The sequence below is a fragment of the Lepidochelys kempii genome, chromosome 6, assembly GCF_965140285.1.
Source record: "Lepidochelys kempii isolate rLepKem1 chromosome 6, rLepKem1.hap1, whole genome shotgun sequence".
NCBI lineage: Eukaryota > Metazoa > Chordata > Testudines > Cheloniidae > Lepidochelys > Lepidochelys kempii.
Window position 1 is genome coordinate 31,633,095 of NC_136385.1, and position 25,658 is coordinate 31,658,752.

At 42.8% G+C, this 25,658-nt stretch overlaps 1 protein-coding gene and 1 long non-coding RNA gene across 6 annotated transcripts in view; one reads left to right on the top strand and one right to left on the bottom strand.

Moving 5' to 3' along the window:
* Positions 1-6,923: 6,923 nt before the first annotated feature.
* On the bottom strand, positions 6,924-22,849 carry LOC140912655 (uncharacterized). The gene is made up of 3 exons (XR_012159335.2): positions 22,427-22,849; positions 13,909-14,002; positions 6,924-7,217 (listed from the first exon to the last, which is right to left on the bottom strand). It is a non-coding gene; the product is annotated as an uncharacterized LOC140912655 (long non-coding RNA).
* Positions 22,301-25,658, top strand: part of PLEKHA7 (pleckstrin homology domain containing A7) — a 275,441-nt gene continuing 272,083 nt past the window's right edge. For 3 of the 5 annotated variants that reach the window (XM_073347396.2, XM_073347398.2, XM_078853183.1), the window contains exons 1-3: positions 22,301-22,478; positions 22,559-22,635; positions 22,833-22,890. In XM_073347396.2, the coding sequence (XP_073203497.1) occupies positions 22,393-22,478; positions 22,559-22,635; positions 22,833-22,890 (221 nt within the window). In that variant the 5' untranslated portion in view covers positions 22,301-22,392. Of the gene's footprint in view, positions 22,479-22,558; positions 22,636-22,832; positions 22,891-23,525; positions 23,601-25,658 lie in introns of those variants that run through there. The other 2 variants (XM_078853182.1, XM_078853186.1) reach the window with 2 other exon arrangements.

The window sequence follows — 25,658 nt, forward strand, 5'->3', positions numbered from 1 at the left end:
GACTACACATTGTTGTTTAACCTTGCTTATTCACCTTTTGAAATGCATCAGGATAGAGAGGAATATATTCTGTTTAAACTCTAGGAAAGGAGAAAACAACAAAGGAAAAGAGAAAACAACAAAAGAAACTACAAGTCTTTCTATCACTCCCAACGTTTCACAATGGAGCCTCTAGGAAACATACACACACCCTTAAGCCAGAAAAGATATTAACACTGCATCCTTCCACTCCCCCCACCCCACCCGCCACATATGGCTTCTTTGACCTCGCAGTCTTCTCCATTACCCACACTGTAAATAGTATAATACTTTGCAGTCAGATAGTGATTTTTAATCCAAGGACTTCAGAGCTTTACAACTATTCATTAAGCCTCACAACACTGCTCTGGAGTAGGTAAGTAAATGATATGGGAAAAATCTTAATTTGAAACCCCTGTTGCAGTTTTCGTGTACCCTACATGTACCCTACATGTAGCTTTACAACTATTCATTAAGCCTCACAACACTGCTCTGGAGTAGGTAAGTAAATGATATGGGAAAAATCTTAATTTGAAACCCCTGTTGCAGTTTTCGTGTACCCTACATGTAGTCAGTTCCATTAGGTCCTTGACACCAGTTTTCACTTTCCCCTCTGAACATTGTTCATTATGCTTTGAATTGGGATAAAGCAAGGGAGATCAAATGTAATTCACCCTCCCGAGATAGAAGCTGTGCTACTGCACTGCTAGCGACTGAATGCATCAAGTAAACTACTTCACTTTTTCAAAAATAGGGTCAGAATTCAGTGGGAAAACAGTACTGGTGATAGCAAACTTGTGCTCTCCTAGTAATTGATGTGCCAGCACAACAGATAATTGATTTATGGCTAATACTGTAATACTCTTGCCATTAATGCATTTCCAGAATTGAGCAAGATGGTTATTGACCTCTCGAGGTCCCTTCCAGTTCTTTGATTCTGTGATGACATCTAGTCTCCTGCACTTGTGGCAGGATAAATTATCTAGACCACCCCTGACAGGTGTTTGTCTAACCTGCTCTTAAAAGTCTCCAATGATGGAGATTCCACAACCTCCCTAGGCAATTTATTCCAGTGCTTAGCCACCCTGGCAGGAAGTTTTTCCTAATGTCCAACCTAAACCTTCCCTGCTGCAATTTAAGCCCATTGCTTCTTGTCCTATCCTTGGAGGTTAAGAAGAACAATTTTTCTTCCTCCTCCTTGTAACAACCTTTTACATACTTGAAAACTGTTATGTCCCCTCCCAGTCATCTCTTTTCCAGACTAAACAAACCCAATTTTTTCAATCTGCCCTTCTAGACCTTTAATCATTTTTGATGCTCTTCTCTGGACTCTTTCCAATTTGTCCACATCCTTCATGAAATGTGGCACCCAGAACTGGACACAATACTCCAGTTGAGGCCTAATCAGCGCGGAGTAGAGTGGAAGAATTACTTCTCATGTCTTGCTTATAATACTCCTGCTAATACAGCCCAGAACGATGTTTGCTTATTTTTGCAACAGCGTTACACTGTTGACTCATATTTACCTTGTGGTCCACTATGACCCCCAGATGCCTTTCCGAAATACTTCTTTCTAGACAGTCATTTCCCATTTTGTATGTGTGCAACTGCTTGTTCCTTCCTAAATGGAGTACTTTGCATTTGTCCTTATTGAATTTCATCCTATTCACTTCAGACCATTTCTGCAGTTTGTCCAGATCATTTTGAATTTTAATCCTATCCTCCAAAGCACTTGCAACCCCCTCCCAGCTTGGTATCATCAGCAAACTTTATAAGTGTACTCTGTATGCCATTATCTAAATCATTGATGAAGATATTGAACACACACACACACACACACACACACACACACACACACAGTGCTCCTTCATTATATGCGTCTTATTGGTGTTTTCTTTTTTTTCCCTGTTGTAAAGCTATGCTCCACTGGAGACTATTATAGTCTTACATTTAGGGCTTGGCTATGCTTGCGAGTTACAGCGCAATAAAGGAGCCCCGAGTGCACTAGCTCACTACCTGTCTACACTGGCAAGTCACATTGAGCGCTCTGACTCCGAGGCTACAGTGCTGCTGGTGAGTGGAATAACGTTTGCTGCGCCCCTGCTGGAGCACCATGGTGCCCGTGTGAACGAGGTGTTGCATTACTGTGCTCTGATCAGCCTCCGGAAATGTCCCATAATCCCCGTAAGTCATTGTTTTTGAATCACTGCAGGAACGCAGATATGCCCTTTGAAAGCTCTGTTTCTGACAGCCAGCTGCTTATCTGCTCTGAGACAAAGCAAACCATTAGTGTGGAATGCTGTGTGTGAGAGAGAGAGGCGGGTGGGAGTGGGGGGGGTCTGCTGCTGTCTGAACTTACAAGACAACATGCTCTCAGCCCCCCAGAAACCCACTCTCTCTCCCCCCACATACACACAACACACTCCCTGTCACACTCCAACCCCTGCCCCCCCCATTTGAAAAGCACACTGCAGTCACTTGAATGCTGGGATAGCTGCCCATAATGCACCGCTCCCAATGCTGCTGCAAATGTGCCCACACCAGTGCACTTGAAGTTGTCGGTGTGGACAGACGGTAGTGCTTTCCCTACTGCGCTCTCCAAAGGCTGGTTAACTCAAAGTGCTTTACAACTGCAAGTGTAGCCATGCCCTTAGAGAGGACTGTCTTTATTCTTAAACCCTGACAGAAGGTGGAGACCAAGAGAATGGATGCTTTAGGGAATTTGTGGTAGGATATAAAGAGTTTTACTCCTAAATATCCAGATTGAATGTGACCCAGCTTGTTAGGGCTAGTCTACACTGGCAATGCTAAAATGCTGTCGCAGCAGTGCTTTAACATGGCTTGTGTGGTCATGGCAGAGCGCTGGGAGACAGCTCTCCCAGCGCTCTAAAGAAACCACCTCCATGAGAGGCGTAGCTACCAGCGCTGCTGGTGCACTGTCTACACAGGTGCTTTACAGCGCTGAAACGTGCTGTGCTCAGGGAGGTGTTTTCTCACACCCCTGAGCAAGAAAGTTGCAGCGCTGTAAATTGCCAGTGTAGATAAGCCCCTAGTTACTGAAGGTTTTTTATTGGATGTTCATCACCTTAAGTGAAGTAAATTTGATAGTCTCAATCCACGTTAAAAAATCATCACCAGAATTGGAACCATTTTTGGCAGTCTCCCACTGAGGCCAAAGTATGAATGAGTTTGAAGAACTAATTACACATGCACCCCTATAATCTGGTCCAACATTGGTTCCGCAATCTGTGGGAGCCTGTACTGCCATGATCCATGGCGTAACTGTTCTGTGGATTAGAGAACACCTGTTGCTAGAGAGGTCAGTCTGGTGTGGCTAATAAACATTATATTCACTCAAGGAAACAAGATAAAGAAATTCCCTCAAAATTGCTACAACTGCAAAGAGTAAATCTAATTAGTCACGGTACCTGGTCTTTTACAAAGCCTGTATAACAGCATCATCATTAACATCAGTTCCTTTAGCACTCTGGAAAAAGGGCAAGGCTGTCGGTACAAGATAAAAAGTGGAATTTTTAATTTAAATTACATTTTTTGGGTCAGCAACAACAACAAAAGCAGTGTTAATAGCAATCATAGAATCATAGAATATCAGGGTTCGAAGGGACCTCAGGAGGTCATCTAGTCCAACCCCCTGCTCAAAGCAGGACCAATCCCCAACTAAATCATCCCAGCCAGGGCTTTGTCAAGCCTGACCTTAAAAACTTCTAAGGAAGAAGATTCCACCACCTCCCTAGGTAACGCATTCCAGTGTTTCATCACCCTCCTAGTGAAAAAGTTTTCCCTAATATCCAACCTAAACCTCCCCCACTGCAACTTGAGACCATTACTCCTCGTTCTGTCATCTGCTACCACTGAGAACAGTCTAGATCTATCTTCTTTGGAACCCCCTTTCAGGTAGTTCAAAGCAGCTATGAAATCCCCCCTCATTCTTCTCTTCCGCAGACTAAACAATCCCAATTCCCTCAGCCTCTCCTCATAAATCATGTGTTCCAGTCCCCTAATAATTTTTGTTGCCCTCCGCTGGACTCTTTCCAATTTTTCCACATCCTTCTTGTAGTGTGGGGCCCAAAACTGGACACAGTACTCCAGATGAGGCCTCACCAATGTCAAATAGAGGGGAACGATCACGTCCCTCGATCTGCTGGCAATGCCCCTACTTATACATCCCAAAATGCCATTGGTCTTCTTGGCAACAACGGCACACTGTTGACTCATATCCAGCTTCTTGTCTACTGTAACCCCTAGGTCCTTTTCTGCAGAACTGTTGCCTAGCCATTCGGTCCCTAGTCTGTAGCAGTGCATGGGATTCTTCTGTCCTAAATGCAGGACTCTGCACTTGTCCTTGTTGAACCTCATCAGATTACTTTTGGCCCAATCCTCTAATTCGTCTAGGGCCCTCTGTATCCTATCCCTGCCCTCCAGCGTATCTACCTCTCCTCCCAGTTTAGTGTCATCTGCAAACTTGCTGAGGGTGCAATCCACACCATCCTCCAGATCATTTATGAAGATATTGAACAAAACCGGCACCAGGACTGACCCTTGGGGCACTCCACTTGATGCCGGCTGCCAACTAGACATGGAGCCATTGATCACTACCCGTTGAGCCCGACAATCTAGCCAGCTTTCTATCCACCTTATAGTCCATTCATCAAGCCCATACTTCTTTAACTTGCTGGCAAGAATACTGTGGGAGACCGTGTCAAAAGCTTTGCTAAAGTCAAGGAACAACATGTCCACTGCTTTCCCCTTATCCACAGAGCCAGTTATCTCGTCATAGAAGGCAATTAGATTAGTCAGGCATGACTTGCCCTTGGTGAATCCATGCTGACTGTTCCTGACCACTTTCCTCTCCTCAAAGTGCTTCAGAATTGATTCCTTGAGGACCTGCTCCATGATTTTTCCAGGGACTGAGGTGAGGCTGACTGGCCTGTAGTTCCCCGGATCCTCCTTCTTCCCTTTTTTAAAGATGGGCACTACATAAGCCTTTTTCCAGTCGTCCGGGACTTCCCCCGATCGCCATGAGTTTTCAAAGATAATGGCCAATGGCTCTGCAATCACATCCACCAACTCCTTTAGCGCTCTCGGATGCAGCGCATCCGGCCCCATGGACTTGTGCTCGTCCAACTTTTCTAAATAGTCCCGAACCACTTCTTTCTCCACCGAGGGCTGGTTACCTCCTCCCCATGCTGTGCTGCTCAGTGCAGTAGTCTGGGAGCTGACCTTGTTTGTGAAGACAGAGGCAAAAAAAGCACTGAGTACATTAGCTTTTTCCACATCCTCTGTCACTAGGTTGCCTCCCTCATTCAGTAAGGGGCCCACACTTTCCTTGACTTTCTTCTTATTGCTAACATACCTGAAGAAACCATTCTTGTTACTCTTAACATCTCTTGCTAGCTGCAACTCCAGGTGTGATTTGGCCTTCCTGATTTCTCTCCTACATGCCTGAGAAATATTTTTATACTCTTCCCCGGTCATTTGTACAATCTTCCACTTCTTGTAAGCTGCTTTTTTGTGTTTAAGATCAGCAAAGATTTCACTGTTAAGCCAAGCTGGTCGCCTGCCATATTTACTATTCTTTCTACACATAGGGATGGTTTGTCCCTGTAACCTCAATAAGGATTCTTTAAAATACAGCCAGCTCTCCTGGACTCCTTTCCCCCCCATGTTATTCTCACAGGGGATCCTGCTCATCAGTTCCCTGAGGGAGTCAAAGTCTGCTTTTCTGAAGTCCAGGGTCCGTATTCTGCTGCTCTCCTTTCTTCCCTGTGTCAGGATCCTGAACTCGACCATCTCATGGTCACTGCCTCTCAGGTTCCCATCCACTTTTGCTTCCCCTACTAATTCTTCCCAGTTTGTGAGCAGCAGGTCAAGAAGAGCTCTGCCCCTAGTTGGTTCCTCCAGCACTTGCACCAGGAAATTGTCCCCTACACTTTCCAAAAACTTCCTGGATTCATTCATGACTTTGGGCCAAGGCATTTCCTGGGAAATTAGTCAGTATCTGGGGAGAATAGCCTGAAGCAAAACTTGTTATTTTGATCAGTCCCTAGGAAATGCCCCAGGCCGCTGTTAGTAGTACAGCAAAATTGTGCTGAAGTTCCACTTGAGAATTTTCATGTTCTCTGTAGATTTGCATACAGTAGGAAGGAGTCTCTGTGGTAGTTTTTCAGGGTCTTCATTTTCACCACACCACAACATGTCCTTACCAAACCTGAGCCAGATATATTATGTTGGATTTTTTCTTTTTAAAATGGGTGCTGCTCTGACAATGTCTCCACCAGAAAAATATGGAAGGAAATGAGCAAAAAACCCACATAATTATTGTTGACAGAACACAGCTGTAATTTTACCAAGAGTGATATATTGTTAAGCCAGCCATCCACATCTCTGTTAATGAACCAGTGATTTTAAAAGTATTTAGTGACCAAAAGAACTGTACAGTCATTTTGCTTGAGAAACAAATAATGTAAAAGACATCTGCTGGACTATGATGATGTGGGAGTAAAAAATTGCTAAGTCTCTAGAGAACAATTAGAATTAGTTTTATTACATTTTTCACTTTATGATTAACATTGTAACTGAAAGAATCAAGCTGTAAATCTGAATTAAAAGGAATTTTAAGAGATACTGAGAAATATAATACTTTACAAAGCAGTCTGTGGAAAGACTACACAATGTGGAGTCAAAAAGACAAGTTTACCCTTGTACTATATAATACATTGATTTGCTTTTGTTCTCTTCTGTATTCAGTCTGGTTAATTGTTAAAATTGGATTTCAGAGAACTGTGTAATTAAGAAGTAGAAATGAATGCATCATCAACATAGATGATTATTGCATTCATTAGATATCTCAGCTATAAAAAATAGTTTACAACAAAACATTCTGAAGTCTTGTGAGAGTCTTCACTATTACAGAAAGCACCAATAAAGGGATATTAATGGAGGGAGGGAGATTAATTGAATAGGGTACAGAAATCTTTCAGTTTATTTGAAAAACATTGATATATCCTGTTAAACTATAAAGATACCCAATATTATCACTCCTTAATTGCATAGGAACTTCATTTGTAGATTTAAAAAATGCAAACTTGTATCACATGGATTCTGAATGGTGTGAACTGTGATGCTTCAGATATATCCAAAAGGTAATCCATCAGAGGCTAGAGTAGAAAATAAGAGTTCTGGAAGAGAGAGTAGTACTATTTTAATTGAAGGAAAATGCTTAATTTTTACTTTAACTCACACAAAACAATACCAAATTTCATAGAGATCTTAGTTTTTTTTGTACTGGCCCTAGATATTAAGGTGCCAGCACTATTTATGTGTTTCAAATGCCTGTATTTTTAAAGCAGGAATGAAAAGGTTTGACATATGTATAAGTGCATTAAATTACAGAACAGTGTTTTGCACCCTGATGACCTATTCGATTATAAAGTAAGCTGAGACACAGAATCTATTTTGACCTATTATGCGAAGGGCCACCTACACAGACTCAAGAGGAATGGAGAACATATTAGAATGTTTCTCTCCACCCCTTCTGTGATAGTCTGATTCAATAGTCCAGTCATAGCCAATAATTTCAAGAGCTCTTCTGTGCAACTTCAGAAACTATTCTCTTTTTCCCTTTTTTTAAAGCATACCCACGTTATTTAGCACTCTGGCCAGAAATGGCCATCCAGGTTACTACCCAACAGATCACTGGTATTTAATAGAATAATGGCATTTTATCTCTGTGGCTAGTGACCAAGCAACACAGATATTTAGCCAAATTCAGTCTTGGTGTAAGAAATACAATTCCATTAATTTCAGTGAAGTTCATCAATTTATATTAGGGCTGAATATGGCCCCCTATGGATTTGTGCAAATCCAGGGAATTCCAATTTTCTACTGAACAAAACCATTTTTAAATATTGTGTTGATGCACTGGGCTAGATTGTGGAGTTAACATTTGTGGAGTAAAGATTCATGTGTAATTGTGCTGCCTCAGGAGAAGACTAGAGACCAAAGTGTGACTCAGAGTCACAGCTTATAGATTCATAGGTATTAAGGTCAGAAGGGACCATTATGATCATCTAGTCTGACCTCCTGCACAATGCAGGCCACCCACTCCTGCAATAAACCTCTCACCTATGTCTGAGCAATTGAAGTCCTCAAATCATGGTTTAAAGACTTCAAGGAGCAGAGAATCCTCCAGCAAGTGATCCGTGCCCCATGCTACAGAGGAAGGCAAAAAACCGCCCAGGGCCTCTTCCAATCTGCCATGGAGAAAAATTCCTTCCCAACCCCAAATATGGTGATCAGCTGAACCCTGAGCATATGGGCAAGATTCACCAGCCAGATACCCAGGAAAGAATTCTCTGTAGTAACTCAAATCCCACCCCATCTAACATCCCCATCACAGGCATTGGGTCTAGTTACCATGGATATTTAAAGATCAATTAATTGCCAAAATCATATTATCTCATCATACCATCTCCTCCATAAACTTATCGAGCTTAATCTTGAAGCCAGATAGGTCTTTTGCCCCCACTGCTTCCCTTGGAAAGCTATTCCAAAACTTCACTCCTCTGATGGTTAGAAACCTTTGTCTAATTTCAAGTCTAAACTTCCCGATGGCCAGTTTATATCCTTTTGTTCTTGTGTCCACACTGGTACGGAGCTTAAACAATTCCTCTCCATCTCTGGTATTTATCCCTCTGATATATTTATAGAGAGCAATCATATCTTCCCTCAGCCTTCTTTTGGTTAGGCTAAACAAGCCAAGCTCCTTGAGTCTCCTTTCATAAGACAGGTTTTCCATTCCTTGGATCATGCTAGTAACCCTTCTCTGTACCTGTTCCAGTTTGAATTCATCCTTCTTAAACATGGGAGACCAGAACTGCACACAGTATTCCAGGTGAGGTCTCACCAGTGTCTTGTATAATGGTACTAAAACTTCCTTATCTCTACTGGAAATACCTCGCCTAATGCATCCCAAGACCGCATTAGCTTTTTTCACTGCCATATCACATTGGCAGCTCATAGTCATCCTGTGGTCAACCAATAGTCCAAGGTCCTTCTCCTCCTCCATTACTTCTAATTGATACGTCCCCAGCTTATAACTAAAATTCCTATCATTATTAATCCCTAAATGCATGACCTTACACTTCTCACTATTAAATTTCATCCTATTACTATTACTCCAGTTTACAAGGTCATCCAGATCTTCCTGTATGATATCCCGGTCTCTCTCTAAATTGGCAATAACTCCCAGCTTTGTATCATCCGCAAACTTTATTAGCACACTCCCACTTTTTGTGCCGAGGTCAGTAATAAAAAGATTGGTCCCAAAACCAATCCCTGAGGAACTCCACTGGTAACCTTCCTCCAGCCTGACAGTATGACCCGCTGTAGTCTCCCTGTTAACCAGTTCCTTATCCACCTTTCAATTTTCATATTGATCCCCATCTTTTCCAATTTAACTAATAATTCCCCATGTGGTACCGTATCAAACACCTTACTGAAATCTAGGTAAATTAGATCCACTGCGTTTCCTTTGTCTAAAAAAATGTTACTTTCTCAAAGAAGGAGATCAGGTTGGTTTGGCATGATCTACCTTTTGTAAAACCATGTTGCATTTTGTCCCATTTACCATTGACCTCAATGTCCTTAACTACTTTTTCCGTCAAAATTTTTTCCAAGACCTTGCATACTACAAATGTCAAACTAACAGGCCTGTAGTTACCCGGATCACTTTTTCCCCCTTTCTTAAAAATAGGAACTATGTTAGCAATTCTCCAATCATATGGTACAACCCCTGAGTTTACAGATTCATTAAAAATTCTTGCTAATGGGCTTGCAATTTCATGTGCCAATTCCTTTAATATTCTTGGATGAAGATTATCTGGGCCCCCCGATTTAATCCAATTAAGCTGTTTGAGTTTCGCTTCTACCTAGATATGGTAATATCTACCTCCCATTTGTCATGCTACCATTTTCCCTAAGATCCTCATTAGCCTTATTAAAGACTGAGGCCAAGTATTTGTTTATATATTGGGCCATGTCTAGATTATCCTTAACCTCCACTCCATCCTCAGTGTTTAGCGGTCCCACTTCTTCTTTCTTTGTTTTCTTCTTATTTATATGGCTATAGAACCTTTTACTATTGGTTTTAATTCCCTTTGCCAGGTCCAACTCTACTTGACTTTTAGCCTGTCTCACTTTATCCCTAGGTAGCTTTCCTTGCTGATCCCTCCCATCTTCCACACCCTATATGCTTTCTGCTTTTTCTTAATCACCTCTCTGAGATGCTTGCTCATCCAGCTTGGTCTACAACTCCTGCCTATGAGTTTTTCCCCCTTTCTTGGGATGCAGGCTTCCGATAGCTTCTGCAGCTTTGACTTAAAGTAATCCCAGGCCTCCTCTGCCTTTAGATCCATAAATTCTTCAGTCCAATCCACTTCCCTAACTAATTTCCTTAATTTTTGAAAGTCAGCCCTTTTGAAATCAAAAACCCTAGTCACAGATTTATTTTTGTTTGTCCTTCTGTTCAGTTTGAAGTGAATTAGCTCATGATCACTTGAACCAAGACTGTCCCCTACAACCATTTCTTCTATGAGGTCCTCACTACTCACCAAAACCAAATCTAAAATGACATCCCCTCTAGTCAGTTCAGCAACTACTTGATGAAGGAATCCATCAGCTATCGCATCTAGGAAAATCTGAGCCCTATCATTATTACTAGCACTCGTCCTCCAGTCTATATCTGGGAAGTTAAAGTCTCCCATGATCACACAGTTTCCATTAGTATTTACTTCATTAAAAACATTAAAGAGGGCTCTATCCATATCCAGATTAGATCCTGGCGGTCTATAGCACACCCCAAGCACTATCACAGGGGAGGCGCTAGTAGTTTTCTTCCCCAATGTGATTTTTGCCCAGACGGACTCAGTCATATCCATTCCATCGCTTCTTATTTCTTTACAGTCTACCTCATCATCGATATACAGTGCTACTCCACCAGCTTTGCCTTTATTTCTGTCTTTCCTAAACAGCACATACCCTTCAATGCCCATAGTCCAGTCATGACGACTATTCCGCCATGTTTCTGTTATCCCTATAATATCTGGTTTCACTTCCTGCACCAGTAGCTCTAGTTCCTCCATTTTGTTACCTAGGCTCCTCGCATTAGTGTACAAACATCTTAATTTTTGCTGTTTGGCCTCACTCACATTCTGTACCCAATTAGGCACAGTCATTCTACTGCCAGTATGACCTATTAAACTGGTATCTACACTGTCCTTCCTCCTTATGTCCATTCTCCTACCCACGGCTGTATTCTTTCTTACTTTGTTTTCTTCCCTCTCAGTGCTAAAATCCGGCATGGCGATTACCTGGACATCTCCCAACCATCTCCCCCAAATTCCTAGTTTAAAGCTCTCTTAATCTGTTGTGCCAGCCTCCATCCTAGAAGTCTATTTCCCTCCCTACTCAGATGAAGTCCATCCCGAGAGAACTGTCCTCTGTCCATGAACTCCTCCCAGTGGCCATACATCCCAAAGCCCTCCTTATAGCACCACTGCCTAAGCAATCTATTGATAGTCATAATCTTGTCACACCTTTGTTGCCCTTCTCTAGGAACAGGCAGAATCCCACTAAAGATCACCTGAGCCTCGATTTCCTTAAGCATCTTCCCCAGCCTAGCATAGTCTCCCTTGATACGTTCCAGCGAGAATCTACTGGTATCGTTTGTTCCCACAAGATAATTAGGGGATTCTTTAGGATCCTTTTCAACCTCAGGTCAACATCCCAAATCTTAGCACCTGGAAGACAGCACACCTTTCTATTCTCTGGATCAGCTCTGGTTACAGGCCTGTCTAGTCTTCTCAGTAAAGAGTTCCCGATCACGTAGACCTGCCTTTTCCTGGTGACTGTGCTATTCTCCAGTCTATCCCCTGTTCCCTGTGGCTGAAAGTTCTTTCTATTCCTATTCTTCCTTGTAATCCTCTTCAACCCATCCTGTAGCCTCCTGGGGCTCATATTTGGTGTAGTCTCCATTGACTCTTCCCCTTTTCCTATAGGACTAGCTTAATCCCTTCTTCCCTCTTTTCCAGGGCAGGACAAAGCTGCACCAGCCTGCACCTTTAGAAAAGTTTTCTAACTTCTTTGTTTGGACTCATATCTTCAAAACAAATTAACCTGCAAACTCAAAAGTGCTAGTGCTGCGGCTTATTTGGTATGGGCATAGGGATCTGCCTATGCAGAACAAGTTGTAGATCAGGGCTTTTATGTGTTTTGTTTTACTCTTGCTGAGGAGAGGTGCCTCAGTGTTACTTTGTGAAGTTAATATGGGAATTTTATGAAGACCTATAATATACAAGGATTGTGATGAGATGGGTGCACATACCCTACATGAAGATAGGCAGGGAAGGGGTAAACTAGGGGTTCATTAGAGCAAGAAGATAAAGAAGAAGCCATCTTTCCTTTTCAGCCTGTAAGGAAACTCCTAGGGTTGGACCAGGTCAGGAAGCAAGGAGAAACTAGGAAACTGACCGCCTTGCATATAGCATACTTTGTAAAATAAAGTTGTTTGTTTTGGGTCCTCTGATGAACTTGTCTCTCTTTTATTTTCAATTTTTGTTGTTGGTTGTTGTTACTTGAACCAGTGGTTCCCAACTTGTTCCGCTGCTTGTGCAGGGAAAGCCCCTGGCAGGCCGGGCCGATTTGTTTACCTGCCGCGTCTGCAGGTTCGGCCGATCGTGGCTGCGGTTCATTTCCAGCAGCTCCCATTGGCCTGGAGCAGCGAACCGTGGCCAATGGGAGCCGCGATCGGCCAAACCTGCGGACGTGGCAGGTAAACAAATCGGCCCAGCCCGCCAGGGGCTTTCCCCGCACAAGCGGCGGAACAAGTTTGGGAACCACTGACTTGAACCAACCTGAAGACAGCTTCAGTTCTGACTCCATGCACATTGGGTTAAGAAGGAGAAGCACCTCCGTGCATAGGCACTATGCAATATTTTTGTTTTTATTTCTCTTTGTTTTTACATGCTTTTTTGCTACTCATAGCTATTGCCTGGGTCACTCTCATACACAGTTGTTGTATTGTATATGGGAAAAGTAAATGTATCTTTAAATGTTTATCAATATAAAACTTCCTGCTGATTCCAGATTCAGCAGTTGCAGCAGCTCAGCTGAGCCTGTGGTAGGAGGGACATGGATATGGGGCAGGAAACTTGGAGAAAGCATAGAGGGATGTGAGCCTGGGTGCGGATAGGTGATAGAAAGGATATTGATGGATGACATTGAGCCCTACTCCCTGGCCTTGTAATAGAGAGGGGCTTTATGGCAAGCAGAAGAGAGGGAGAAGGGCAGAACAATGGTGGATTTATAGTGGGGTATTGTGACGTTCTTCTCTGGTGTTATCTGAACCAGTGATCTGTTAGGCTTCTCCAATCCTTGACTCTGGGAGCCAGCCTTACCCAGCTCTGCTGTGAGAACCCCCACTCTTAGGCTGTTCACGCACAGCCTCTGGTATGTAAGCTGCTCCCAGCAACTTGCAAGCGAATCACACTAGCCAATATCTCCGGTCCCAGACATGACCCTAGGAACCTCTGTCTTGCAGTGTCCAGTTATGCCCGCTGGACACTGCAAGCTTATATAAATTTGTCAATTTAACAAAGAAATTGATATGTACCAGGCTTGTTATTCCAATGGGAGCCCCTGACACACTTCAAACCAAATGCACTGCTTCAGGTAGAATAAACAAACAATTTTTTAAACTATAAAGATAGATCTTCAGTGATTATAAATCCAAGCATAACAAGTCAGATTTGATCAAATGAAATAAAAGCAAAACACATTCTAAGATGATCTTAACACTATCAATGTCCTTACAAACGTAGATGCTTCTCACTACAGGCTGGCTGGTTACTTTTCAGTCAGGCTCTCTCCTTTGATCAGCGCTTCAGTCGCTTGGTGATGGTGGTGTCTGTAGATGTATGTGGAAGAGAGAGAGCATGGCAAAATGTCTCTCCCTTTTATCATGTTCTTTCTTTCCTCTTGGCTTTGTCCCCCCGCTTCAGAGTCAGGTGACCATTACCTCATCACAGCCCCAAACTATACAAAGAAAGGGGGTGACTCCTTGGACTTGGAGAGTTTTTGCATGGGCTTGCTTTAAGACATGAGGATACATTTTCAGCCTCATAACTGTATACATGAAATTACAACCTATAACCTTTCCATAACATTACTGTAAAAATTACTATAACATCACTATAATAACCATGCTCAGTGCATTATGAGCCTTCTGAAGACACCCAACATGACAAACTTTGCATTGAATTCCACACAATCGTTTTATAAAGATGAACATGGGGGTGTAGGGTGTTTCCCTGAGGTACAGAGCATCACAGGTATAGTACTGGGGGACGTGGAAGTGAGGTGCATTGAATTAAAGGAGGCACAGAAGGGGATGCAGGAAAGGGCAGAGTCTTCTCTATGCATAAAACTTAAAATGCTCAACATATACTAGATTTAAAACTTTAAGCCTCTTAGGGTGATGAGAGGCTTTTATATAGATTTAAACCTTTCTTCTCCCCATATCTCTCACAAAAATAATTTCCCTCAAATGCACACCTACAAATGCACACCAGTAGTGGACTTGCAAAGTCTGCAGGAGGGCAGCCTTGCTTTGGGGAGCCTCGTAAGTTCTATTAGAGCAGGGCTCTGCTCCTCTATATTCATCAAGTTGATTTAAAGGTTTGTGTTCATTTCAAACAAACGAACAGATATTCACAAACATCATTTTATTGGAAGTGTTAAGGGTGAAGGTGTGTTTTATTGCAGTTCAGCTAAAAATTTCCCTGACCAAAAAAAACCCACACAAACCTCACCACCACTCTCTACAAAAATCCAAACATTAAAAAGTCTGAAAAAATTAACAGTTAAAGGCTTTCTAGTGCTATACAATTGTTCAGCTCTATCCCCGCATATACTTTATTACAGACCCAGTCTTAATTGTGCTACCTTGTTTTATTCTGTAATGGAAATAGGGTATGGCTGTATACTGTTGCCTTTACATAAAGTTTATTAAATGTGGAAATACAGATTTTGAAAGAAAAGTAGTCCTAGGATACTTTGGTATGTAATAGTTGCATAAATTCTAAGTGTGACGTGTAGTGAAGTAGAAAAATAATTTTATTAACAGAATTGGAATGTTTAATCAATTTTTAGCTGTGAAATATGTTTGTGGTGCCACAATTGTATCTAAATAGACTATTTCACTGTTTTTTGTAGTCCATAATGTTGTAATGAACATGTTAGAAAATTAGAACTGAATTACTTTACTCGGAAATCAACTAGAAATTCATTTTGATTTATGAATATAGTTTTGCAGATTTTAGAGAACAAAGTTAAAGTTGTTGTGGGCAATACAAGAGATAGTGAATGATGAAGAACTATATGGCAGTGGGGAACTACCTGCATATCTTAAAGTTAATTTCCAAATTTTAATATCCAATTTTTTTAAAGGTGGAGGAGTTTTGTAAAGAAGGTATAATTATATAGATGACATTAGCTGAATTTCATTAAAAGACATTTTCAACAGTAACACTTTCTAATCCTTTTTGTTGTGAATAATCTTTTTTTTTTAAACCAAAAAGAGTATTTAGCATTTTTCTTGACTCTAAGGAGACTTAACTGTTCTGGAAGGAGGAGTTTGAATTTGATTTGCACCACAAGCCAGAGATGTCAAGAGTAACAAGAAGGGTTTCTTCAGGTATGTTGGCAACAAGAAGAAAGCCAAGGAATGTGTGGGCCTCTTACTGAATGAGGGAGGCAACCTAGTGACAGAGGATGTGGAAAAAGCTAATGTACTCAATGCTTTTTTTGCCTCTGTTTTCACTAACAAGGTCAGCTCCCAGACTGCTGCGCTGGGCATCACAAAATGCGGAAGAGATGGCCAGCCCTCTGTGGAGATAGAGGCGGTTAGGGACTATTTAGAAAAGCTGGACGTGCACAAGTCCATGGGGCCGGACGAGTTGCATCCGAGAGTGCTGAAGGAATTGGCGGCTGTGATTGCAGAGCCACTGGCCATTATCTTTGAAAACTCGTGGCGAACCGGGGAAGTCCCGGATGACTGGAAAAAGGCTAATGTAGTGCCAATCTTTAAAAAAGGGAAGAAGGAAGATCCTGGGAACTACAGGCCAGTCAGCCTCACCTCAGTCCCTGGAAAAATCATGGAGCAGGTCCTCAGAGAATCAATCCTGAAGCACTTGCATGAGAGGAAAGTGATCAGGAACAGCCAGCATGGATTCATCAAGGGAAGGTCATGCCTGACTAATCTAATCGCCTTTTACGATGAGATTACTGGTTCTGTGGATGAAGGGAAAGCAGTGGATGTATTGTTTCTTAACTTTAGCAAAGCTTTTGACACGGTCTCCCATAGTATTCTTGTCAGCAAGTTAAGGAAGTATGGGCTGGATGAATGCACTATAAGGTGGGTAGAAAGCTGGCTAGATTGTCGGGCTCAACGGGTAGTGATCAATGGCTCCATGTCTAGTTGGCAGCCGGTATCAAGTGGAGTGCCCCAAGGGTCGGTCCTGGGGCTGGTTTTATTCAATATCTTCATAAATGATCTGGAGGATGGTGTGGATTGCACTCTCAGCAAATTTGCGGATGATACTAAACTGGGAGGAGTGGTAGATATGCTGGAGGGGAGGGATAGGATACAGAAGGACCTAGACCAATTGGAAGATTGGGCCAAAAGGAATCTGATGAGGTTCAATAAGGATAAGTGCAGGGTCCTGCACTTAGGACGGAAGAACCCAATGCACAGCTACAGACTAGGGACCGAATGGCTAGGCAGCAGTTCTGCGGAAAAGGACCTAGGGGTGACAGTGGACGAGAAGCTGGATATGAGTCAGCAGTGTGCCCTTATTGCCAAGAAGGCCAATGGCATTTTGGGATGTATAAGTAGGGGCATAGCGAGCAGATCGAGGGACGTGATCGTTCCCCTCTATTCGACATTGGTGAGGCCTCATCTGGAGTACTGTGTCCAGTTTTGGGCCCCACACTTCAAGAAGGATGTGGATAAATTGGAGAGAGTCCAGCGAAGGGCAACAAAAATGATTAGGGGACTGGAACACGAGTTATGAGGAGAGGCTGAGGGAGCTGGGATTGTTTAGTCTGCAGAAGAGAAGAATGAGGGGGGATTTGATAGCTGCTTTCAACTACCTGAAAGGGGGTTCCAAAGAGGATGGCTCTAGACTGTTCTCAATGGTAGCAGATGACAGAACGAGGAGTAATGGTCTCAAGTTGCAGTGGGGGAGGTTTAGATTGGATATTAGGAAAAACTTTTTCACTAAGAGGGTGGTGAAACACTGGAATGCGTTACCTAGGGAGGTGGTAGAATCTCCTTCCTTAGAGGTTTTTAAGGTCAGGCTTGACAAAGCCCTGGCTGGGATGATTTAACTGGGAATTGGTCCTGCTTTGAGCAGGGGGTTGGACTAGATGACCTTCTGGGGTCCCTTCCAACCCTGATATTCTATGATTCTATGATTCTTTCCCTGTGGCATTTTCCCATCTGCCTCACTCAGTTGTTAAAATCTCCCTGTTGACTTGAGTATGCACTGTCAATCAGATCATACTGGGTGTTGATTTGGTGAGCATGAATAATATCCTTAAACAATAAGAAAAGGAGTACTTTTGGCACCTTAGAGACTAACAAATTTATTTGAGCATAAGCTTTCGTGAGTTACAGCTCACTTCATCGGATACAGACTAACACGGCTGCTACTCTGAAACCTATCCTTAAACAGTATTTGCTGTGCTCAGTGCCTTCCAGGAATTGTAGGAAGCAGTGAAACTTATTCATATTCTTTCCAGAATCCAGAAAAATGAATAATTCTTTCTTCGACTTTTGGATCCCCCTACCTATAAACTGACCTTGTTTACTTTATGAGCTACATTAAGATAGTTGTAGCATTACAGGGTGTGTGTGACCTTGCTTCCACTGAAGCCAGTGGCAAAACTTCCAACCTATTTCAATGGGAACAGGGTAGACTCTGTCTCTCTCTCTATATATATATATACACACACATGCACACACACAATTTGCTTTCCATTTGCTTTTATTTTCCATGTCCTTTGGAGCTTACATTCTTGTGATTCACTCACAGTAGGCCTGTTTTAAATACACAGTAAAATTAAATGAATGTATGTTAAAGGTACAAAATGGCCTTTGAGAGAATATGCTCATATTCAACCCTTATTTGGCATTACTGTTGATTGATTGATTGATTATTATTTGCTGATACTGAGTAACACTGTGGTGATTCCTTCAAATGTTTTTTGATGTATTATTTTATGCAACAGCAACATCAAAGTTATAAATGGGTGACCACACACTTCAGCAGTGTGAAATATCAGAACAGTTGTCTCTTTCCTTCTTTCTTTTATTTTCTCATCTAATTTTTTTACACCTGTTGGTAACTTCTTGCCACACTTACTTCTGTCTATTCCCATGGACGCCTGTGGTCCAATTGACAGAGCACCGTACTATGAGTCAGACATGGGTTTTATTCCCAGCTAGGTCATTGACTGTGACATTGGGCAAGCCATTCTTGCTGTATTTCACTTTTGCTGTCTGTAAAATGCGGTAATTCTTATTCACCTTTTTAAATTACTTTGAATCCAAAGACATCAAAGGGTTATACAAGTGCTACATATTAACATCTGTGATACTAAGCCAGAAAGTGTTAAGAAAAAAAATCACCATTTATTTCCAGGAATTAAATCTCTAGTTCACTTTTTTTTCGAGCAATAGCTTCAAAAAGGGATCTTGGAAGAAGGAATCTACTTAATTTCCTGAATGACTTTTTAATATTTCTACCAGTCCTTAGCCTGACAGGAGCACAACTGGACTTATTTTTTTGCATGGCCTTGGGGGAAGATGAGCAGGTTGCACCATCTAGAATTGGGTATAGGTGATTTTGTACACATAGCATTTGTTAGGGGGGCTGTATCTCGGGAGGCTTTTGTTCAAATGAACCCAAATTTAGATCACTAACCCTACTCTGCACCCCTAGGAGGTGCACAAAATTTCAAGACAATCTGAGTCAGCACATGGATTTTCGAGTACTTTTAATCAGTAAATGACTTAACATTAACTACTGTTACTGTGCTGTAATACAATATTCTGCTTTTAAGTATTATATATAAGGTCTGTAATAAAAGAGTGCCAATGCAGCACTTTCTAATAATGCAAAAAAGTCATCTATAGTTGTTTATAAGGTATATGAACCTTTATGTTAAAATACAGATTATGCAACTGCAGACTAGACTCTTGATAAATAGCTCATTTAAGTCAATGGGAATTTCTACAGACACCAATGGTCTTCCAATCAGGCCCTTCTTCTATTATTTAACATATATGAAAACTAAGCTGTATATTTGTATGGTTTTACTGAGAAAGCCTATTGTTGGTTAAATTAAAAATATTGATACAAAAGCAGCTGAGATTAAAGTGTGTAAGTGCATTGAACTGAAGCTAAGGTACATTAATTGAATCATGTAGAAGTCTTTCATCACCACGTGATGTTAAAGAGAAGTAGTAATTCAACATGTCAATACCAGTAAAACAATTTAATCTCCGTGGGATAAGAATGGGACTTTAATGTGCAGATTAAAGAGCTCAAATCAATAATGGGAAGTCATTATCTCCGGTAGGGAGAGAAGTATGCAACATCTTTTTCAGAAGTTTATAGTTGCTTACACATTAAGCATCAGAAACAGGTTTTAATGTTGAACAATGCTGTGTAGAACAGGTTTCTTTTGAATTATTTAAAATATTTTCCATTATGTTACTGAAGACAAGTCACAAGGTCATCCCAAGTAGTAGTTTACACAATGAAGGGTTACTGTTAAACTCAGTTAGTGGTCATTATGAGTACATAAGTCCACCAGTCATGCAGGTCTAGAGGCAATGCCATGGCAGGGAGCTATAGGCCAATTTAACTAGTCCATGCAATTAATGGATGTAAAAGGACTTGCCCTGGGAACTACAGTAAATTAAGCTGTTCAGGGCAGAAGACTTGTCTTATCTGCTTTTTACAGCTATATGCACATTGTTGACACTAAACAAATAAATAATTATAAAGGCACTAATAACAAATGCAGAGGACAGAGCTTATCACAGTGCAAAGCATCTGCGAGAATATACCCATTTCTGAGCACCACATCACTAGAAAGATATTGACAGTGGTAATTAAAAGAAGAGTAACAAAAATGTTCAGGAGTTTGTAATGCTGACTTAAGAGGAAAGGTTAGGAAAAGCTTGGTTTATTGATGATCTAGGAGTAGTGGTGCATAAGATTCTACCGATACTTGGAAGGTGTTATCATCGAGGGAGAGGAATTATATGCTGTGGTACATGAAGCCATAATTAGGAATAATGGGATAAAAGAAAAAATGTAATCTGTATAATAGGGAACAATCCTGCATGAACAAGATGAATAGGAGTTTTTCACTTTCAGCATCTGTGAATCAAAGCATAGGAAAGATGTTCACCCCTTAAACTCTCAACAATTCATTAAAATCCATCCTATGTTTTTCCTGTGTTCAGTAGAAACCAGCTTGCTTTCCACTATCTTTCCCAAATTTAAAGTTCTTAGGGCCTGATTCTCCCTGGCTTTTATCTTGTGTAGTTATTTGCACCTGTGCAAAATCAGGATGCAAAAACTCTACCATGGTAGAATGGTAGGGTTGGTGTTTTCCATCTACTTTGCACTGGTATATATAACTATGCAAGATAGTAGAGAATCAGAGTAGAAAAACAGGTTTCAATAAATGTCAAGTTCATCTCAGCTCTACATCTTTCAGCAGAGGACTTAGTTTGATGAGGTATCAGATGAGACCTTGGAAACAGAGGGCCTGTGTGCACTTTGTCTACATTAAAGATCCCACAGTATTTTAATAAAAGTAGTTTGACCCAGTGGCTTTAGCTAAAATTTCCCCTTCCTCAATGCTGTTTGGGGTGTGTACACTTTAACTCTAAAGCGATTGCATTTCAGCAGTACTGCATATAGGAAGCACTGCAATAAAAGGTGCTATATAAATTATTTCAAAATTCTGCTTCATTAATGATCTGGTGTTTCCATTCCATTGGCTGAACAACCACTACCTATTCTCTCCCTACCTTTTCAGTATAGCCACAGGTTGCTGGCAAGATAGCAATTAATCTCCATCATCCTCTTGTCCTTTACAGCAAAGGCCTGGACTGACTAATGCATCAGCCTGGGAAACAAGTGGAGGAAGGAATAATAACTTTTTATATTCAGGTTTCAGAGTAGCAGCCGTGTTAGTCTGTATTCGCAAAAAGAAAAGGAGTACGAGTGGCACTAAAGTGTCACTCGCTTCTCCCTCCTAGCCACCTAAAGTGCCACTCTTACTCCTTTTCTTTTTATATCCAGTCCCCTCACTGAGTCATTCCATCTGCCCTAATTTGTTCCCTCCACGTTGCTGGTTTTCTAGCATAGTGTTCTCCACAGGAAAAACAAAAACCAACAGGCAAACAATTTTTTGCTAGGGAGTGAGGGACTTAATGAATTAGGAAAAGACAGAGAATCATAGGTGCTGGAACAAGGGATGCTACAGCACCCCCTTTCTTTAAGTAGTTTCCATCATGTACAGTACAGAGTTTCCAGTTTGGTTCAATGGTTCTCAACACCCCCACCATGCAAATTGTTCCTGCAGAGAATGCAGGCTTGGGTCAGATTAAAGGGTGGGGGGGAAGAGGCTCATAGTTGTATCCCATGTGTGTAGGCGCGCTGGAGTTTGAGAGAAAGAGGAGGGCAGGAATGGAGGATCAACCAGCAGTCGAGGAACAACAGGAGTTACTCCGCTCCAGCCAGTGGAGTTGCACCTGCCTAGGTAAGCGGAGAATGCAGCCTGTTGTGCCCTGTGAGAGTGGGGGGGGGGGTTTCAGGCGCGTTGTGGGGTAGGCGGATGTGGATCAGGCACCTGGAGCCCAGATGCGGGCGGGGAAGGGTTCAGCAGGGGGACGCCGGCGCTGGAACCAGCGAGCGGAGAGAGGACCGGAGCGGGTCTGTCTCGTTCTCTCTGCAGCCAGTTGCCCGGGGAGAGGGAGTCTCCCTCTCGGCGGCACAGCCAGGGACCCGCCGCCGCCGCCCCTGCCCCGCTCCCTTCTCCTCTCCCGAGGGAGCGGGCAGAGTTCTGCCTGCGCCTTTACCAGCCGGTGGCGGTGGCGCTGCTGAGCAGAGCCGGGCACTGGGCGCCGGCCGCCCGCCCGCCCGCCCGCGCTCCCCTTGGCACCCCCTCCCCGGCCGGCCGGCTGGCTGGCTGGCTGTGCGCACGGCGAACATGGCGGCGGAGGCGGTGGGGCGGGACACTCTACCTGAGCACTGGTCCTATGGCGTCTGCAGGGACGGCCGGGTGTTCTTCATCGAGTAAGGCGCGGCGAAGGGGGGGGGTCCGGCCGGGGCTGCCCGTCACTAACAGGTGCATGTTTTCCGCTTCTCCCTCCTAGCGACCTGACCCGCTCCACTACTTGGCTGCATCCTCGCACCGAGGAGCCCGTCAACTCCGGCCACATGATCCGCTCAGGTGGGTGCCCGCCTGGGGGGGGTGTCGCGTGGCGGGCGGGGGAGGAGCGGGTAACGACCGTTGTGTGGCGGGGGCGCGGGGAGGGGGGCATCTCGCGCCCTTCCCAACCCCCCCCCCCCTTTCGCCGGACCGGGAGGCACCTTCAGGGCACCAAGTTCTCACTCCCCCCTCTGCCCCCCTTTGTTCTGCCTCCCCAGATCTGCCCCGCGGCTGGGAGGAGGGGTTCTCCGAAGAGGGAGCCAGCTACTTCATCGAGTGAGTACCTCGCTGCCCGGCCCCCGCCCCCGGGGCGCCCCCCCCCCATCCGCCCCCGGGGCGCCGCGCGGAGGGAGGGAGGGAGCCGCTTGTTTCACGGCGCGCAGGGGGAGGGTCGGTTTCTGCGTGTGTGAAATGGTTCCCGCAGCCTACGCTTGGCTCCTGTTTAATGATTACCGGCAGGGAAAGCGCAAAGAAAGGCGGCGGGGAACTGGTCGCTTGGAAAGGGGGGAAAGGACCCGGACGGGAGATGGAAATCCAGAGTCTCTAGCTTTGTCCTGGGCCGGCTCTTGCTCCCCCTCTCCGCCCCCCATCTCCTTTGAGCTTTCTCTGTGTATTTTTTCCCCCGTGAGAAGCAACAAGCTTCACCGGAGGCGGGGAGGGACGTCTACTCTGGGTGGTGTTTACATTGCAGGTGGGGGCAGCTGGGGCTCTCGCTTGCTGCGCTGGAGTAGCGCGCGGTGGCTGAAACTTGGCGGAGTGTTTTGCTCCCGCTGAATGGAACGTGTTTGGAGCAGCACCGCAGCAACCAAGTGTGTTTTTGAAACAATGCTGCGTGAATGAATAAGGGCGGCTGCGGCTTTTCTTTTTAAATCCGAGTGGATTGTAGTCGTTGGTTAAAAAACAAAACAAAACAAACGGCGGTGTATTCTCAGGATGTTTCTGCGATGAGGCTTTAAATCATAAATGACAGTACAGTAGGATGGGAGGTAATTGAGAAGTGTAACTTTATTCAAAAGCAAATTAACAAGATCTGGAGGACACCAGTGCTATCCTAAAAGCCGGGGTGTGATCACAATTAGGGTGTTTGGAAAGCTGCCGAAAATGTGGGGTACATTGTGTAGGTGTTTATATTTGGGTTTTGATGTTCTTACAGGGAAATTGCAGATGTGGTGTATAAATAAACTCTTCTTCTTGCTTTACACTAGTAGTAATTATATGGATAAGTATTGCAAAGGGGAGAAAGTGGCCTGTCTGTTGTTCAATATAAGCCCAAACTAGGATAACTCTGTCTATATTTCCATGTATATTATGCTAGACCCCCTGCCACCCTGAATCAAATGATGAAGGTGCCATAATGAATCTATATTTAATACCTACATTGATCTTGTGTAGGCTTTGCATTGCTTTTCTCTCTGCCGCATAACCCTATTCATTCCTCCACATTTTTAATCTACTTTTTAAAATCTGTGTTTGGGAGGAAACATGTTAAAGTGAACAATAAACTAGAACAGTTGTGGCAGTGCAGTAAAATGGAGGATCTTTATGTCCTAAAAGAAAAAAACCCTCTACCCCTTAGATCTGAAGGAAGGATATTTGCTGCGGGGAAATGTCAATTCTGCAAAACTTGATCCTCTTTCAAAGCTGTGATGCAGCATTACCAGTCACTTCCTGCAAATATTCAGGATGTAAAACTATTTAAAAATAATTGATCATATGTTGGCCGATACAGGTGAAATAGTTCAGGGATGTTCCAAAGTTAAGAAGATCCCATGGATACTATGCACTGAGTATTAGAGCATGCAGCAGAAGTGAAATACTGAGAGGTTGACAACCCAAGGACACAATATGCCTTCAAACTCCTAGGAGATAAATGAAGATCTTAACCCATACGTTGAGTCATTCTGAGGTTGTGTACCTGAGGACAGGTGGAGTGGCTTCTGTCTCCTTTGGTATAATAGCTTTGTTTTTTAAAGATATGTTTCTGGGCTCTTGTTTCAATTGAATAGCTTGTAATGGGAGTTGTCTACTGAAAAAGTTTGCCTCTTGGGCTAGGAAATTTCAAGAAAATGGCTGTCATTTTGCATATCCTATGGCTTTCATGGATGATGTAGTGTTTTTGGGGTGTTCCCAGAAAACCAGTTGTCATTTTACTTATGCAACATATGACCTTTGAGATCATGTACTCGGATTTGATATTTATGAGATGCCTTAGTCATTTTTGTATGCTACAAAATGTTTTGGGTAATTGAGTACTTCGTGTGTTGGCATTCCTTGAAAAACTCCTGCTATATAGAAATTTATTTTCTGTCCTTCTACATGTGTAATGATATATAGTGCCTAATAAGCTTCAGAGAGATTTGTAGGAACTGGTGCCATTCTGCATCTGCTATGGATGGTTTAGGGGGAGAGAAGTAATCAGTGTTTGTAGGTTGTCATTCCATGAAGAGAGGTTCTTTTCACTTTGCCTGTGCAGACTGCCACAGGACCTAGAAAGTCTTACTTTGGGTTTCTATTCCAGGAAACGTCTCCCAAAGTTCACAGTATATTCATATTCTTTTTTTAGTTTAATTTATTTTAGTATAGTATGTTTTACTTCTGTCCTTTTGCTCTCCTTCATAAACATTATTTCTCCCGTTGTAGTTTAGTTTCCCATTCTGACTTTCTTGAATAATTGATTGCTGATTTTAAGTGTTGACTTTATAAAGGAACACAATTAAAACTTTCCCAAATTGTCCCTTTATCAGTGACTCATCTCTGAAAGTTTCATTTATTCTGGATGTTGTTAATCTCCATTGTCACTTGAAATAATTTAGGAGAAGAATATATATACTTTACACTTTGCGGATTAACATACATGATAATTAGATGCACCTCACAACCATTCAAACACTTTAAAGTTAATTCACTGCATTATACATTAGATGCCATGCAACATTGTTGGTAACTAGTAATACCTTAATGTATACCAGAAAATATCTTACCTTTTTAATCTTGGATTAATAGTGCAGTAACATGATCAGGGTAGTAAGAAGGCAATACTTTGA